Here is a 20,009-nt window from a genome sequence, read left to right on the forward strand (position 1 = left end):
GATTTTGCCCTCATGATAAGATCAAAATGGCCACGGCAGGTAACGGGTTAAGTGTGGGTCTTGTACTTTTTTTTATGATAAGGTACTCTTTCCTCCGCTCACAAGATTAGCTTTTCTCATTTTGTGCTGCCCTCTGAATGTGAACTTTTCCAGAAATGCATGCCACAAGCCTTCATCATCCCTCTATTGGAATCCAAAGTTCCAACACGTCTCTCATGCAAATCATCATTCATTTTCTTTCCACCAATAAAAGAGCACTGCTATCACGTGATGCATCTGACTCCCTCTACACGCCTCTACCGAACTATCACTTCTCATTTGGCAGCTGTTGAGATCAGACATTCTTTTTTTTCCCTTTCAAGTTACCTTGAAGTGCTTTATTTTTTCATATTTTTCTTAATTTTATTTACTACACTTCACAGTTGTGGAGTTAATATTTTATTAAAGCATTACTTCCTCATGTTTGTCGCTTTTCCCTGCTTATGAATTCAGACTTTATCTTTCAGGTATGTGATATTTTGTGTCTTACACCTGTTTTCTATGACCCTAGACCCTTACATGAAACAACTTCCCGACTCTATTTAGTCTTTCCCCCCCATTCCCTGATATTAGGGTTCACATGGACCAATTTGCCTCTCAACTGGGGGAGGGTGTTAGTATGCCTCGACCTCCATGGACTACGGATCAGTCTGCCCTTGCTTATCATTGGGTGGATTTTCCCTTTTTCAACCAATAGTTGTTGGGGTCAGTTCTACCTGTTTGCTGAGCGAACCCAGATTGCTCTGTCCAATTTACTCCAGCCCAATTTTCTTGCCACTTTCTCACCTTCACGACCCTGTTAAGGTACCTTTCTTCCCTTCACCTTCTGTGAGAGGCTCTTCACAGCAACCCTGGGGGGTTTTCTGCTGAAATCCTCTCCATCCTTACTTTTACGTTGGCTTATTTGTCATCTTTGGCTCTCACTCTTCAATCATGGTTTGTTTGTTGTTGGGACCTTTTGGGCTGTGATGCGGTTTTGGCATGGACCCGTCTCCAGGCTGCTTATCTAATGGACCTCCGTATGTTGCTGTTTTTCTGGCATTATGTGTTTGACTCAGTTCCTGAGTCTTTGGAGTCATGGGTGGCCTTGGCCCATCAACATTCTACCCTTACTAACCTGATAGCTCGTTTGACGCAGTAGGGGCCGAGCACAACCTTCTCCTTCCCAACCTCTTCCTGTCCCACCCTCCTGCAGTGCCACAGTTTGACAATGCATGATATACCAACAACAGTACTGGTGACTGTGTGGTTGGTTTGGGCCCAGTGGGTGCTCATCTCTTGAATTTCATTCATCTTTGTGGACCTTTTCTCACCGATGTTCAAAAGGTACTCTCAGAGGGATACGTTAACCCCTTTCTCTCCCTTTCTCCATTATCCAGTGTTCCCTTCTTTTGTCCTTGGGATCCCTCAAAATGCCAGCATCTGTCAGAGGTGGTTCAGGACCTCATCACACAACAGGCTATCAAACCAGATTCATGGGGTTTTGACTCCCGCCTGTTTGTGGTTCCAAAAAAGACTGGGGACTAGCATCCTGTCAACGATTTATCCATCTCAATCAGTATGTTCACATTCCTTGCTTTTCCATGAAGACATACCTTTCTCTTTGGTGAGCATTTTCTCCTGGTCTTTGGATGACCAAGATGGACATTTCCAATGCTTACCTACACATTCCTGTGGTGTAGTGTTCCTGTCCATATCTTTGGTTTGTCCATCAGGGGGGTTGTGTACCAATATTACGGCTTTACCTTTTGGCCTAGCCTCAGCACCATATGTGTTTTGTCATGTGGTCTGCTCCTTTGCTGGACATATTCATGCCATGGGGTTATGCTTCCATGTTTGTATGGAGGATTGGCATGTTCTTGCTCATTCCAAATGGGAATCGGCCTGTCACACTCATCAACTCCTCGCCAAAGCTGTGCAGGTGGGCTGGTTGGTCAAATTGGAGAAGTCTCTCCTTCATCCTACCCAATACTTTATCCATTTGGGTGTTTTTTTCAACTCCCATCTCAGTCTGGCCCAACCTTCTCTTCTCCGGCTCCATTATATGAAACGAGCCATTCAAAAAGCCCTGTCTGTTCCCTCACTCACAGCTCATGAAGTTCTATTGCATTTGGGGATGTGGTCCTCCATGACCCAACTCATACCCTTGGGCAGGGTCCATATGAGGTTTCTTCAGAGTCCTTCACAATCATTGGAACTTCTATATACTTGGATACTTCTATATCCCTTCCCTCATCCCTTGTAGACAATCTCCACTGGTGGCTGAACAGGGCCAACACATTGGTGGGGGTCTTGCTTCCTCCTCTATAGCTAGCTTTACATCTGTTCATGGATGTATCCCTTCAGTGCTGGGGTGCCTGGTTGGATCACCATGAGGTTTTGGGTCATTGGTCTGTGGAGGAGAGTTCTCTTCACATCAATGTTCTCAAACTCCTGGCTGGTCATTGGGCTTTGGATCATATTCTTTCTCTAGCCAACTACCAGCTGATTATGATCTATTCCGAGAATTCTACCGTGGTGGCTCATATTAATCACCAAGATGGCACCAAGTCCAGATCCCTTTGTTTTTACACTATGGATCTTCTTTGTTGGGCCCACACACATTGAATTTGTTTGATGACATGTCATGTACCGGGTGCTTTCAATCTCGTAGCTGATCGTCTTTCCCGAATAGATCGCATTTATCCCACAGAGTGGTCCCTGCATCCTACTGTTTTTCAGTGGCTCTGGCATTAAGGTGTTTTTTAAGGGGTTAGTTTAATTTAGTGGATAGTACATTCTAGATGGACTAAAAGGTCACTTACTGTCCTTTGATGTTATGTTATGTATTTCCCTATTTTGCACATGCTACATTAATCTACTGCATTTCAAGTGCAAAGGCAATGGCAGCCTCTAGCCATCATCTGATAACCAAGAAGAAAAATAGATGTACACTTCACAGTGTTTCAAGTTATCATTCCTGTCAGAAAATGTGAATTCACATACTGTGTGCACTGGAGAAAGGGAAAAATGAGTGAATTACTTGAGTGACTCCCTGCATCAAAACTGAACTGAAAGAAATTATAGAAATTTTGACAAAACTTGCATATTACCTAAGGGGAGATAACAAATGGTACAGTCCTTTACTACAATACAAATATACAATATATTGACTGTTTTCTTTCTCATTTATCATATTTAAGTAGAAGAGTCAATCATGTGTAAACTTGCTGCATAGAGAATTTTTAAATAATATACTTGTATTTACAAGGCTTTACATTAGCACATTTTGGTCAGAAGTGATAAATTTCTTTTGTACAAGTCAATAATGCTTTTCTGGCCCAACTGGATAAATTAATTGTCTGATGATCAATCTATTTATTAATAAAGGTAATTTTTGCAAGATTTCTTTTTCTTGTCAGAAACAAACATTGTAAAGAATTTCAAAGAAAAAAGCAGGACTTTTAAAATTACATTGCCCAATGCCCAGGACAGTAGATTGTGTTTATGCTGGACAATAGATGTAATATATCTTACTGCTTCAATATTCATAGTGAGAGGTAAACTAAAGTAAAAGAATTTTGTAATATATGTTCACTTTTTTCTTTTAATGTGCAAATATATCACTGTACCACCACTGGTAACGTAGCTGAAATAGCATGTGGTTCATCTGACCAATTGGTGTTAAGTTCCAACTGGAAGGACCATAAATTATAACAAGTTCCTGAAAGGAAATTGACAGTCTACTCTTAGTAGAATGCAATAAATTAGTTTGCTGTTATGCAAAGGAAGGTCAGTGTTAAGTACTCACAACTAGAGCTGGATAATTAGTGATATTTACTTATCTATTAATTAAGTAAACTCAATTAATTGATTATTACAGTATTCTTGACAACATGATGTTTGTACCTTGGTCATTATTGAAACAAATAAAGGAAATATGCCAGCTTCATAAGTTTGAGAACCACTGCGTTATTCTAACATTATATTAAACATCCTATTTCACTAATGTTGTTTTTTTAAGGTAATGTTTTAATTACACTTCCTTTCATATGATAGACATCATCTGGAGATGCCAATTGTGTTTTGCAAAAAAACATATCTTTGGCTAAAATAATATGTAGCAAAATGTTTTTTTTTCTTTTTCAAAATAATTTGGACATTTCCCATGTGGTTGCCATTTTGTTTGTTTTTAAAATATGTTATACCTCTCACTGGTATTGTGTAAATCAAATAAATCGATAAATAAATAATGAAAATATGTTTTACTATCACTGATAAGGGTGCTAATGTTTTTGTTCAAAACATGTCATGATTGAAAGTAGAAATAATTTAGTAGCCATTTAGCCAATTTATTTATATATGTTGTTTGAAGAGGATAAATATAAAATTAATACTCAATAAACAAGGATTTGAGTGATCAGAATATTTTGCTGTTGCATACTATACTCATTAAGCTTATGTATTTGATGATGATTTAATTTGAATTGGTGAACATATTAATAAAAAACCCTCATGTTTATAAACATAGCAACTCAATAAAACAACAGTATATCTACCTTACTTTTAAAGGAAACAAAAATCAAAAAGATACCTTTACTAAACCTTAAGCTATCTCTAGTCATGAAGTCCCCTGGTGGGACAGTGGTAAGCCTTTGGATTTATATTGCTAAAATCAATACTTGATTTCCCTCGATTGACACAGCAGATAGCCCGATGTGGCTTTGCTACAAGAAAACACACACACACTCTAGTCATGGGAGTTATTTGTTTGGTACTGTATATCTATTCCAGTGTCTACTGTTTAGGTAAACTACTTGCACATGACAATAACAAAACCTTCTTCAAATGTTGTGGATTTGTTACTGTATCTTTTTATTCAAGAAAATTTCTATAGCTTTCAAACAAGTATAATTTAACACACAAAACACTTTCATAATTCACAAATGAAAAGAACAGTTATAGAAACTGTAAAGAAACTTTTACATCTGTATATTTACTATGACATAGTAGTCTCATTTCAGCTGTTTTTAAAGTTGTGTTTCATTAGTAGATGATCAAATTATTTGATGTGGCACCAAGGGGCTATAGGTTCCTTTAAAAAAGAAAATTATTTTTTAAAATTGTATTAATTTTTTTTTAAATGGGGTGAGGTCCGAACCCTTTGGATCATTTTCCTAGCTTGCCTATACAACATTAAATAACAGTTATAAGTTAAAAACATGGCACATTATAAAAAACAGTAAATTTACACTTTATTTAACACCTAAATAGACCAAGAGTTTGTGAGAGTATTGCCAGCCGGTTGCCTTCCCTTTAGAAAGCAGTTCAAAATTTGTGACTGTGGCAGATAGCCTTAGTAAATGTCAGGATTTGTAATGCTGGATTATTTACAGTAGGTGTCTGTGGCTTGTTGGTGATAAATTTTAACTATAAAGAACCAGTAACTCAGTTTGCTTATTTTAAAAATAATGTATTAATAACAAATCAAACATATATACAAATGTTCATTACACTGTTGGTTACCACAGTTGTAATTGGAGCTTTAAATAATTTTCTTTTTCATCAAAGTACGCCCCGGTTGTTTCAGTTAATTTAAAACACAATTGATAAAAACTATTCTTCTCAACTCTGTTATTACAATACACTCTGTGATAATTTCACTTTAAGAATTGTCACTACACAATTTTTATTGCTAAACTCCTGATCACGCAGACTAGACTTATAACTAAATAATGATTTTTTTAGAAATCTAGAAAATTCCATGCAGTACGAGATATTTAGATGTAATGATACTCAATTAAAATAACAGAAAACTCAAAAAGTTCTAGCAACATGATACGTAAACAGTTATGTAAGCAAACTTACCATAAAATATTGTTTCTAAAAATAAATATATATGTGACACCTGTGCTATATAAATTATTTAAATCATAATTCTCGCATTAAACTGAAACAGTCTTGTATATCTAACAGTAGCTTTGCCATAACAAAAACGAGGTGAGCAAGATTAGTGGAAATGGGAATAAGACTAAGACCCTTAAATCATGAAGCCAGGCTAACCAAAAAATGAACAAACTTGAAATAAAAATAATTTTTCATATAAAAATTGACTTTTGATACCCACAATGGGCAAAGCTTTATGCCTAACAAGAAAAATAATGGCAATATTTCAATTACTTGGATAATTGGAATAATCAAAAATAGTAATAATCAGAAGCCCTGATTTCAGTTACATGGTTATTTTCATGAGAATCAAATTAATCATAATTTCAGTAAATTGAATGTTGAAATAATCAAGAACACTAATTTCAGTCAGTTGATTATATTCATAGCACTAATCAACTTAATCATAATCTTGATTAATTGACTAGTTCATGTGACACTGATCAGTGTAATTACTGCCAATAGGTAATCAATTAAATTGCCCATCTCTACTCACAACACAGTTTCCCAAGTATAAAATTTTAAGAAAATACAGTGGATAATTAGTTTTGTTTGCATTTGCAAACAGCAAGTAATTTGCCTTGTGCTTGTTGTTGGGACAGTAAAGAAAAATGTTTTTAACCTACTAAATCTTATTTTCAATATGTATTAAAACAAAACTATATTACTTTTAAAAATATGACATTGTTGGGGATTTCTTCAATGTAAAATAGCACTAGGCAACCATGTGTTTTTGGAACTTATGAGAGCATTTAAATTTTGAGGTCCTACTTATCTTGGGTAAGTAACTTGAAAAAAGAGGTAACTTTTTTAAGGGTCAAGACAAGTAACTAATGGTCAGGGATTTTAAATTTCATAATCCATCTTGAATAAGTGATTTAAAAATTTTGCATAGTGCCCTGATATAGTAAGTTTATAAAAATGAATTTCCAAAAAAAAAGGATCCAAAGCTCGATAGCTTATGAATAGTTGACTGTTCTCCTGAAAAAGAATATTCAACTATTCAAAAGGTCTTGAGTTTGGGGTATTTTTTGTTTTGGAAATTCATTGCATCTTTTTTGTGTGATCCTGTGTGCTAACTCTTATCAGAAGTGCTTTTTAATGATATGGATAATAGGGTATTTAAATCATAAGTTTATAAAAGAAAATAAACAAGTTCAGACCCTTCCCATAATTCATCAAAGAGAGTCTTCAGAATTGTTTCTTGCATCTGCATGCACTTTTTACAGCTAACGTACACAAGTGTGTAACTAACACCTAATGTTACTTCTCATCACTAATACTAATTTGCCGACTTTAACTTCTTAATTTTTTGTTTAAAAAAATGCACAATATCGGTTAACTCTTCAGTATTTTTTCTTTGGATACCCTTGTTTTTGTTTGAGAAGGCATTGAGAAATCTTTGCTTTTGACTGTGTTAGGATAACTTCAGTGGACTAGCTTTATGGTTTAAATTTAATAGGTGTTTATTTCTAGTTTCCAGTTTCTCCTCTTCCAAATGTTAATATTGAATTGTGCTTTGAGTGAATAAATGTATTTATATTGCCTAGCCATTTCAATCTGTATGACAAATTTCATTATTTTCTTGTTCAGTTTAGTGTTTGTTTTTGTTTGTGTCATTTCATATTAATAGTATCATTAGTTATTGTGAAAATACCACACATCATTTGTTATTTCAAATAAACATTTTTAGTGAAATAACTGAATGTTATGTACTGAGCTAAACTTTTTGTTTTTTTATGTTCACTTTAGAGACTTAATTAAGTTTTTTAATTTTTGCAGAAAAATCTGTTAAGCCTATGTAACAGGCTGTGTTTATTTTTCATGTATAAACTTAAAGGAGTTTTATGTTGACAGTTGGATATTAGGTTACTTGTATTTAATAAATATCACAAAAAATTATATGGAAATTTAGTTCTTGTAAATTGTAGATGAAATTCAATAATTACTACTGTACTGAAAGGCTGTTTTGAACTAGCTAAGAATGTAGAGCAAAAATATTTTAGTGGTTTTATCATAATGTTCCATTTTGCAGTTAAAGCTTTATCATGTTATGGACTTATACAGTTGTTTATGTGTCTTTGAAAGGAGATTATGCAAAAGTGGTTGACTACAAATCTGTTGTGTATGATAAAAATACTCCAAGCACATCAAAGCAAACCCCAAGCAATATATCAAGTACGTTTTAGACAGTAATTTTGTTTTTATTTTACATTGACAATTATTTTTCAGTCTGTAGCATTATGAAGTTTGAAAAAATGAAGGAACTTTGAATACACTTTTGTGCTGTAATTAGAAATACTTGAAACAAAAAAAGTATTTGTACTAATGATTATACATTTACATTTATATTTCATTATTGTTATTTTTAAAACATGATAAAAAAACATTAGATATGAAATGTGACCTTAAAACATATATATATACATATATAGTCATTTAGTAATTCTTTAATGTATATTTAGTGTATTGTTTTTATGCCCAATAATTTTAGTTTTAAAAAAAGGCCTTATAAATACAATTAGCAGTTCTCAGTTCATAAAAATTAGCTGTTATATAAATTACATTCACAGAATAGTATATAAAATTATTGGTTAAGTGAAAATATGTTCAGTCTTTTCAAACTAATGAAATTTAATATCTGATTTTGTACTGTTTTTATTTTTTTGTCCCCACTAGTAGTGGTTGTTTTATAGTAAGCTGAATACTGAAGTATTTATCAATTAAAATCCCCAATAAGAAGCCATCCTTGTAGTGGAAAACATAGCAGATTGTAAACATTTATCACATAAATACTCATGCATTTTCACAAACTATGCAGGAGGTGGTTGTCAGGTAGTGGGAATTTTACTAGACCTAGAAGGTTGACAGCTTTTATAGAAGTTTTCAAGAAAGAAATGGTTTTATGTAGAAGTGACAACATTTGAAAAAATATGCAAACATATTTCTGAATTTGACATGATTATGAATTCAGTTTTAATTTTAATATAAGTGGATAATCTCCGAAAGAACAATATAATGTTGTACTAAGCCTAATTCTAGTTGCACAAACATGTAAAGCTACTAAAAGATAGATCTTTTATTTTAGAAAATTTTAAACACAGTGAAGTGTTTTTTAATCTATCAGTTTATAAAGAGTAATTTCTATTCAATAATTATCATTTAGAAATCATCAGCACTGTTTACTTATTATTATAAAATTTATCAACTTCTTCAAATATCGATCTCCATATGACAGACTTCTATAATTTCAAAATGTCAAACCTATATTGAAATTACATGGCCATGAAGAAATGATAATGCCAAAACAGTTTACATTCAAATTTGAAATGTTACAAATAATTAATTTGCTTAAGTGTTTGTTACTGCATAACATTATACAATGCTTCTTATGCTTACTTTGTATACTTGCAGATTTTACAGGTCATTTTTATGGCAATCAAAGAGATGATGGTGCTTCCATTCAGTTTAAAGGAACAAACTTTCCCCATTCCCAAGAACTGCTCTCTGTGTTTCATAACATTTTTGGCTTGCAGAAGTTCCGTCACAACCAGTTAGAAGCTATCAATGCAGCTTTGCTAGGTGAAGATTGCTTTGTACTCATGCCCACAGGTAAATGTCTCAGAATAAGTAATTTTTATGTAATGTGGAATCAGTTAAGGGTATAAAATTATAAAATGTTTCATTAGAGCCTAACCGAATATGTAGGTATTAAAGTCACTGTTTTGCATACTCCCCTTAATATACAAGCTAGAGATATCAATTCACTAAAATAAATATTTCACATGTGTTTAAAAATTCTTTTTGCATACTTGCACATGATCATTGTAAGCACCTGGAGGGTTATCAAAATATTATTCACAACTTTGTTCAGTGCAAACTGGGATTTATTACTAGACATTGCTAGTAACTGAACATACAGGGTCTGGTCAATGGATTGACCTTGTATTGGAGAAGGATTGTTGACTGTAATTCTGATTTTACTACACAACTCACAAAAATTAAAGGATAATGAGGTTTTGATATGCTTTTCCAAAAGTTGAATTAAAAAAATAAAAGAAACTTGTTTATCATAGTTAAAAGATACCAAGTAACCCAAAAATTTATTTACAAATAAAAAGCAAAAATTAACAAAAAAATGTCAATATTTAGCTGCACAAATATCAAAGAAAAAAATAAGTTAGTATGATGAACAAACTTAACAGAACGAGTCTTTTAGTAGCTAGTAAGTCCTTTTCTGTTGTTTGGCTTCTATGCACCTGTTCCCCATACTGCTGATAAAATTTTGGATGAGGACAGCTCGGAGCTTCTGAACAATAATAGAAGCAAGTTTTCTATCTGTAACTGTTCTCCCTAGCAAGTCCCAAAATTGCTCAGATTTACATCTGGTAACTTAGTTGCCAGTCCAGTACCTTTATTCTTTTATCCTGAAAAAATTGCTGCATGATCCTGGAAGTGTGAGGATGGTCTTTATCCTGCTTATACACAAATGCATCTCTGACAGCACCAGTAAAAGGCTGAATAATGGATAGCAACGGTCCTCCATTCACCGCATAGAGGTCTGTACACCACTGTATGCAGATGCTACCCCAGATCATGATTGAGCCACCTTCAAGGCATGATGGTGAACAGTGTTACAGGCCAAATTTTGCTCTTCTTCATGTCTCCAGACATACCTTCACACATTCATCACTTGAAGATACACAGCATCTGCTGTCATTGGTAAACATTACAAGGGTCCATTGCTGAATAGACCAGGTGATATGTTCATGGGAAAATGGCAGCTGGGCTGTTTGGTTTCTTAGAGGTTCTAACTAGTATCCTGGACCTCAGTCCAATCTCATGGAACTTGTTAGTGACTATTGAACACCATATATGCACTCCAGTGGCTTGCTAAAGCATGTTGCTGAGTCTGCTGGTGCAGTTTCTAAGGGCTAAATTCCACAGATATTGGTCATCTGTTGCATATGTACCCTTCTGCAACCCTGGCCTGGCCTCCTGGTATATTATCCTGTAGCTAGTATCTGTGCCACAATCTACTGACCACATATTATGACACTCCCATGATCTGTGCCACCTCAGTCTGGGTGCAGCCCTCCTGATGCAGTGTGATGGCTCTGCAAACTTCAGTTCCAGTTAATTGGTTTCTAACAGCTTGTACATTATTTGCATAAGTCAATACCAGCAAAAATATCTATTAACCAACTAGGCTTTGGTGAGTAGTATATATGTGTGTCTACATGAAACATAGCAAGCTTTCACTAAAATGTAAAAGTCTTTTTAACTCAATAAAATCAGATTTGTTATAAATGTATTTGTACTCTGTGAATGGAAAATGTCAGTCTGCCTCTGACAAATCAAAGTGCATGGTGATGTTCTCGTGAAGAGTAGAAGTATTTTTGTCTCTTGTATAGTTGGTATATCATATTTGCATAACCTCTAGAATGTCTGAAATGCATATTGACAGTTTTTCAGTACCCCTGTATAATGTATCAGGTACTTACTCTCCTCTGCCATGAATTTTGCTAAATCAGCAATGTAGGGTAAAATGAGTAGTTGATAACTCTGACAACAAATATACACTATCCTACCAAAAGTCATGGGACACACCTCTGAATGCTGGAAAATGGGTGTGATGATAAAATATGCAAATAGTTTGGCCTATAAAGGTGATCAGCAGTTTGCTCAAAAGTGATTTCGAACTTGTACTCCGAACGATGAATACATGGAAAGATTTAACAGAGTTTCAGAGGAAAAGGATAGTTGCTATTGTGCAACAATTAAACATTCCCAGGTCAACAATTGATAACATGCTGAAGAAATGTAAGTCCACAAGTGACAATGAATCTAAGAAATGACCAGGTAGGCATAAATTACTGACTGACAGGAGCAGATGCACCTTGGAAAGACTGGTTACCTCATCTCCCCCACAGACCCCAGAGAATCTGTCTTTGGAGATGCGAGCAACCACAGGCAATCCTATAAGTATTTCTATGAAGCGTTGAGAGCCCGATCAGTGGCGTTACATGACCAAGTATACTTATTCTTAAATCTGCACTGTTTGACCATTCAGGTCAATAATGCCCACCACTGGGGTGTTCTGCGGTGTTTTGTGTCATAAATATGTTAGTCCTGGACCATACACTCATTAACAAACATGAGTAAAGCAGAAGGGGATTGCTTCCTGTCCCTGCCACTCCTTGGTTTGGCTATAACAGGAACGGTCTGCTTTTCAATATAAACTTTCATTGTCACCCATTGCACTGTCTCCAGTGTTGCATTCTTCCAGACTCTCCAATGCTTTCCTCCCCACATACATTCTTTCAGTGGCGTGTGGGAGTCCTTACCACTTCGCAGCTTCCAGCTACTGGGGTGGTAGACTATGGAAGATTCTTCCTGAGTGTGCTCAATTCCACTCAGTTGAGAGTAGGGCAATGGTGTTCTGCCAGTGTAGATGGTCTATGGACACTCTTCCTACCATGGACTTGATATTCTATTCCAGATTTTGCATGGTTATGGACTGGATGATTTCTGCCACATTGCAGCTCACCCCTCTGGCTGGGCACCCTCTTTCCTACTATTGTCTGGATGTCAGTTCCCAGGGGTACTGATATTGGTTAGAGCTAGACCAGCCACGTTAAATCCTCACATGTGAGTAGCCAGGTACCTTCCTCCTACTGTGGACTGGACGATTCATTCCCAATGCTGCTTGGTTCTGGACTGGAGTTGAACTACCACATTACTGTCTGCCTTCCAGATGTCAGTTTCTTGGTGTTGGACATGATGATGCAGGTCCTTGGAATGGAAAATCTTCTTCCATTCCAGTTCACGTGTCCGAGGCAAAAGGTATTCTTATCATACTACTGTTGGTGTTAACTGAGGTCAAACTCCCCCTTACAGTCTGTCACACCTAGCCACCCTATTCTAGGTGTCCATTCATATAATTTTGGGTTCTTCCTGTGATTCTGCCCTTATTGGGACACATCATTTTCAGGGGCAAAGAGTATACCTGGTTCAGAAATGGTGTAGTTCCCACAGGTGTATTTTATATACTCTTTATTCCAACACCTTATTTGTTTTCTTTGGGCTCTTTCTGAAGGACGTACATTTAAGTAATGTTACACCAGCCCCTTTACCAGGTCAATGTGAGATTCTAGCTATAACATGAGAAGAGGTAAGATATTGCATTGAAAGTTAACATTTTCCGACAATGAAAATGTATTTCTGATAGATTCTTATCTTTTCTCGCACTTCCCACCCTTCCTCCCCACTTTAAGTATCTTTTATTTCGTGTTGCTCAATCTGTAAGTGAAGTTGAGCTAAGCTGCATAGAAGGAGTTGGCAGTGCTAGGAGTTGTGTCACACTTTGATTGGTGGAGGGTTGTCACATGCTCATTTGCCATGCTATCACGTAACATGTGAGGGTAGGTAGGAGTATCAAGGCTAATGGCAATTGAAAATTTGTGTGGACAGAGGGAGGTACAAATCGAGAAAAGCTATTATGTGAGAGGAAGTAAGAATCTATCAGAAATACATTTTTCGATGTTGTAAAATGTTAACTTCTGGTCATGAATATGGGCCTCAAACAAAACTATAAAGATCCACTAAATAGACGTGAGCCCACCTCTATTGTCTTAGATAGGATTTAACATGATCAAAATACTATTGCAAACACTGTTGAAGCATGGAAAATTAATTCATTCCATTACTACTTAGTGTTGTTTGCCAGCACTTGATTGTGTCTGCCTCAACAGCAGGATTGGAATGGCTTTTTTCTGCATTTGGAATAGTTCAGTCAGAAGTACGGAACAGATGGGAAACTGAGAAGGCAGCTGAAGTTGAATTTCTTTTAAAAGCATTGAACTTATATAATAAAATGGTTTAAAGAGAAAATAAATATTTTTAACATGAGGATCTCTCATTTAAATAAACACACAAAAAATCTTATTCAGAGTTTATAAAATCCAATTTTTTTTTTGATATTTCATTGATTTTTTTTTTGTTCCATCCTGAACAGAATCTTGTTTACAAGAAGCTAATTTACTGATTGTTTAATTTTGGCACCTATGTTATTCATTTGACCAAAGCTTTTAGATGCATGATCATTATAAGGGGTGTTGCAAAATAAATCACACTTTTTTCCCCCGAATTATACTTTTTTGGGGCACTCTAATCTGGTACCTGCAAAACTTTTTTATGTGAGAAGACACTTCACAATTATTTGGTGTTTACTTAGCTCTGTGGGAAACAGTACACAATCGGCAACAAGCAAGAATATTACAACTAAACCATAACAACTCTGTGAACTAGAACACAGACACCATCAAATCAAAATAAGAAAACTAGAAGCACAAATAGAAAAACTATAGCAACACTTTACTTGTGTGTGTGTGTGTGCAGTTTTTTAAAATGAAGTATAAGATTAATTTTGTCCAACTGGTATGCAAGAAATGTGAAGAAGGCCTCAATATGGAAGCCAAAATTTTGTCTCTTTCTCTTCCAACAGGCAATTGAAGTTAATTAAAGTTTTCAAACCTACTATGTTTACTCTACCTAAAGTTACTCTCAAACAACATATGACTATTGAATCTGAATAGTACTTCATAGAAACTATCTCAGTCCAATGAACTGACACCACTCCTCAAGTGTTAATTACCCAGCTCCAGTTGCCAAGAAGGTAAAAATAGAACAATGAAAGCAACTTTGTGAATCTACTACTGAGTCATCAACAAGCTAGAATAAAAAGACTTAAGCTACTTTGTGAACTAATCCAAAATAAGTTTGTGATCTAGTACACAGATCAACAAGCAAGAATAGGTAAACTAAAGCAAGTTTGAGAAATAACAGACAGTCACTAGCAAATGAGAATAAGAAAATTGGAAGCAGAAATAGAAAAACTATAGAAACACTTTACTTATTTGTGCAGTTTTTTTAAATGCAGTATAAGATTAATAATGCCCAACTGGTTTGCAAGACTTCAATATAGTAGTAAAAACTTTGTTGCAGTTTTTTCAACAGGAATTGTCAGTCCTTTGAAGTTTTCAATTATACTGTGTCTTCCCTACCTAAAGTTCCACTGAAACTACACATGGCCACTGAATATTTCACAGCTTAAGAACAGAAAAGCCCAATTTTCTTTCCAACATTTTCATTGTAAAGACTAAATAGATGTTGAAACAATTTCCATTTGGTAACACTTTATTGAAAGAAATGCTTTCGAACTGTAAATTTATGTGGGTATGGGTAAAAGATATATTTGAAGTTCCCCACTCTAACAATTTTATTGGTTTAACAGAAATACTCATATCACTGTCATTGAATCTAATATATACTGAGTAACAGACTGAAGTAAATAGAAAACATATCTTCAATAGGATCATACAGTAAAAATTCATGAAGTGAATTCATTAACTCTTGCTATTTGTGACTTTGGATTCCATGTGCAAATTTCTGCCCATACTTTTTACAATAGGCTTCTTTAATTTTGTAAGTCTTTTAACAAGGATCATATTAACTTTATACAGGTGGAGGGAAAAGTTTGTGTTATCAACTACCTGCAATTGTAACTTCTGGAGTGACTATTGTTGTATCTCCATTACGATCCCTTATTCAAGACCAAGTGCAGAAGTTATGTTCTCTTGATGTAAGTACTGATTAATTTACTCTTGGATATTACCAAGCTGATTATAGAAACCTGTAAAAGTGTGTTCTTTATACTTTCTTGTAAACTTACTTGAGCTAGGACATTAATGCCTATTAAAAATCTTGTTCCCATATATATATATATTATATAACCCTATTTCTTTGGTAAGAGTAATTTGGGAAATGCTGCATTTCAAATACCTGTGTATAACAAAAGCCAAATGGTTTCTGAAAAAAAAACTATCATTGTATATAGCTATTTTAAATTCCAAGAGTGTGATGTTTTTTTCATTATGCTCAGCCTATTAAATTTAACTTATACTGCAGTATTTTTTCATTATTTACACCAGTTTCTTTATTATTTTCTCAGACCATTCTAAACTTTGATTTAGAACTTCTCACTGTAGTTTATAGTCATATTCAAGGAGCTGCATTGTGCAAAGTTCAATTTTGGTTAGTGTTAGCACATATAATGTGTAGTGTACCTAAGTATCTAATTGGCTCAAAAATTAAGGTTTAAGTAACATAATACAAGAAACCACTAAAGATGTGTTAGAGGTCCATGGAATCCTAAAAGAGATATTGAAGGTCTTTAACCATGCTGTAGGAAGAGTATATAATCAATACCAAGCAAAATGGTAAAGCAATCCATATGAATAAATAAGAAATTATATATATATATTTATATATCTTAAAATGTAACCAAAACATGGAAAATAAGTCTTAAAAAATCTATAAAGTAATAAGGCATATATAACTGCATACTAGCATTCAAAAGGCATTTGAGCTAGTCTGTTTCTTCAGTTATAAACCAAGACAAGTAAGAATCTGCTGTGTATCAGGTTTTATATGCATAGGGGCTGGGATTCTTTTACAGTAGGTGTCTGTGAATTGTTGGCAATAAAATCGAACAATAAACAAACAGCACACAATCCACTTGTTTTAAAATAATATATATTTGAAACAAGTCAAACATATTTACAAAAATTCTTTCCACTACAGGATATCATAGTTGTATCTAAAACTCTAAATAATTCTCTTTTTCTTTTGTTATCACAATATAATAAGTGATAAATTCTCTTATGCTACCCTGTGGGTTACCACAGTTGTATTCAGAACTTTAATAATTGTCTCTTTTTCATCAAAGTCCACACAGGTGGGCTCAATTACTTTAGAACACCCTTTGACTAGACTAGTTATTTCTCCTTATCTCTGTTAACTGTGAAACTTACTTTAAATATTGCCTGTTACTGCTAAACTAACAATCATGCAGTCTAACTATACTTAACTTTTTCTGACTTAATTTCACTTAAATTGTTGGTTACCGCAGATCTATCCATAGCTTTAAATAATTCTCTTTTTTTTTTTCATCAAAAGTCTACACAGGTTACCTTAGAACCAAGTGGACAAGACAAATTATTTTTCCTATCTCTGTTGTTACAATACAGCTGTGAAACACACTATAGAAATTATCCATTAAGGCTGATCACTTGCATGCCAGCTAGCTTCACATTTTCTCTTTTTCTGACTGAACTTCACTTTTATTGCGCTTGCTTGGTCGGCTATCTTAATATATTGTCCAACTGAGGCCTCAGACTTTCTACAAACTACAAGACACTATGATGTAACAATACTTGCATAAAAAGAAAAATTTTTAGGTTTCAAGAATGATGACATCAACAATACTACAACAATTGAACTATACACACTCTTGCTATGAAAACTAAATAATCATTAAATATTAGATCACTGAATGAACTAAATAACAGCTCTTACACTAAACAATCTTGTATGTCCAACACTGTGCAACAACAGATGAACAAATTTAGTTATTAGGGGGTCTGGTTCAGGTGTTTGAACTAATAATATTCTGAGCCTAATTACAAATTCACTGTCTGCAGCTAGTTATGGGAAGAAATTGCTCACTAATAAAATCAAAGGAAGAATAAACAATCCAACCACATGTTAACTTAAAGATTTCAGAATACATATTGCAGAGTAGTAAATGAGATATGAAAAGTAATTATAATAAATAAAAAATGAAAAGAATAATGTTCCCAACCATGTAGAATCCTTTTTTATTTTATTTACTTTATTCAGTTTGCATATCTTGTATATTACTTTTATGCTATTTGTACTTGTTCATTTTCTCCTGTAATTTTTTATATTCAAATTGTTTATTGCCATTTGTTATAGAGTATATCACATTTTGTATTTTTGTTTCTTTAGCTTACTGAAGATGGAATTCTAAAGATCTGAAATATTTATTAAATGCTTCATATAATCATACTCATGTTGTCCTTTATGATTAAATTACATTTGCCAAAAATGAATTGATTACTAATATACTTGTATAACGATGTTAAGTTCTCACTTTCTAATTGTATGTTTATTATTAGTACAATATATACATACGTACATATATATATATATAAATTTAAGATAAACAAGGACCAGCTGTGAACAATGGGTGTCACACATGTGGCATATACATAAAACCATGGCACAGGCTAGAAAATAGAGATGTAGAAATGTGTTGAGGTAATTGAGGTCTTTGCAAACATAGGATCTGCATATTGTTAGGTAAGTCTAGTCTACCTCAGTAAAGATGTGTTAAAAATATATTGTATACAATATATGTATGTGTGTGTGTGTGTATGCTTTTGCATTATTTTCTTTCCTATGTAGGTCCCTGCCAATCACTTATCTGGTGAGATGAGCAATAGCACAGCAGCTAATATCTACAGGCAACTGACAATGAGAGAGCCAGGTATCAAGTTACTATACGTAACACCTGAAAAAGTATGTTTCATTACTAATTTGTAAAACTATCAGTAGTAGTTGGCTAGAAATCCATATCTAAGTCATACTTATATTACAATATTATTAAGCTTCAGAACATCAAATATTTTAAAAAACTACAGCTTAGCCATGAAAAAGTAATTAAACTTAACAAAGGGACAATTAGATTTGAAAAATAGAAGAAAACATTTAGTATTCTGACTTTAGAATTCTGGACCTCACAAGCTTCTTAAAATAAATCAATATGTTTCATTTTAAAAGTTGGCCAAATCTGGACTAATGGTTAGTGTGCCAGACTGTAGATCCAAAGATCCATGGAGTAATTGCTGGTCAAATTCCACTGTTCAAATCAAGTGATTCAAGACTTGGCAGTGAATGCCACTGAACAAAATATATATAACTTTGTACTTAGCTATTTGAAATTGCAGTAGTGTGTGATATAATTTTTTTCTGTAGGTTTTTAATTATAGTCAGCCTATTATTTTAACTGTATTGAATTTATGCTGTAGTTGCCTTAATTGGAGAATAATACCAAAATAAGAGAAGCAAGCATCTAGTAAGTACATCAAAGGAGTGCCAAAACATCATATGTTGGATGTCCAAACTCATTGAAACCTAAAATCTGCTACTTTTCAAAATTGAGTTTTCTATTTCAGTTTATTTTGAGAGTTAAAATACTCATTTTGTCTACAACTTATCTGGATCACAGAAAAATAATAAAAAGCTTGTATAAATGATAAAAAGTAACAGCAGGCTGAAGAAGTGCTTTATTGAGGTCAGTCAGTAAAATTAGACTGGTATAATTTTCAATGGAACAGATTATTGCCAGCCAGTAATCACTGTATTGCTCGTTTGTGAATTTTTCTTCTCACTAGAACTTGAATGATGTAACTACACAGTCTGTTATTCAATTTTTACTCCCTCTGCAGTAGACTATAGTTTCATGGAATCATGGCTCTTCAGTGCTGCTTGGGAGAGGAAACCAAAGAGATACATTAGGCCTCCATGTGGTGGTTGAATGCAAAATATTTGTAGAAGTTGATGCAAAGGACTAAATCAGATCCTACGAATCACTCTATACTTCGTGAATCAGTTTATGGTAGAAATGATCTTTCATATTTTATATTTATTTTATTACCAACACAAGATTCTCTCTTTTTGAACTGGTGAGTATGCAAATATACGTGAATGATATACATATGTAGCAGAGAATAGTATGTGTAGTTGGTATTTGCAATTTTTATTTGTAATACATTTTATATGGAAAAAATATCTTTACATAGATAATAATCTTATCTGGAGTTCTGATTTTTTCATGTTTTATTTCTCTGACTTGTCTAAACATTGACTTAAATCTTCTCATTGTAATTTATAGTTATATTCAAGAAACTGCATTGTACTAAGTTAAATTTTGGTTAGATTGAGCACATTTAATGTGTACTGTTCGATGACGAGGAACCCACTTTGAGACTAATAATGGTTAGAGACGGCTTGAATGGGTAATGAAGAAAAACTTTAATATAAGTTTAACATAACAGCAAATGTACAACGTTTGGACAAGGTTTTGTCATCATCAGGTACCTGATGATGACAAAACCTTG

At 34.0% G+C, this 20,009-nt stretch overlaps 1 protein-coding gene across 3 annotated transcripts in view; it reads left to right on the top strand.

Annotated features, from left to right (window-relative positions):
• LOC106467214 (Bloom syndrome protein homolog) overlaps positions 1-20,009 on the top strand; it is a 103,047-nt gene that overhangs the window by 32,955 nt on the left and 50,083 nt on the right. For all 3 annotated transcript variants that reach the window (XM_022395348.1, XM_022395349.1, XM_022395350.1), the window contains exons 10-13: positions 8,053-8,142; positions 9,379-9,576; positions 15,489-15,607; positions 18,295-18,408. In XM_022395348.1, the coding sequence (XP_022251056.1) occupies positions 8,053-8,142; positions 9,379-9,576; positions 15,489-15,607; positions 18,295-18,408 (521 nt within the window). The remainder of the gene's footprint in view (positions 1-8,052; positions 8,143-9,378; positions 9,577-15,488; positions 15,608-18,294; positions 18,409-20,009) is intronic.

This window comes from Limulus polyphemus, unplaced genomic scaffold (assembly GCF_000517525.1).
Source record: "Limulus polyphemus unplaced genomic scaffold, Limulus_polyphemus-2.1.2 Scaffold2530, whole genome shotgun sequence".
NCBI classification, from domain to species: Eukaryota; Metazoa; Arthropoda; class Merostomata; order Xiphosura; family Limulidae; genus Limulus; species Limulus polyphemus.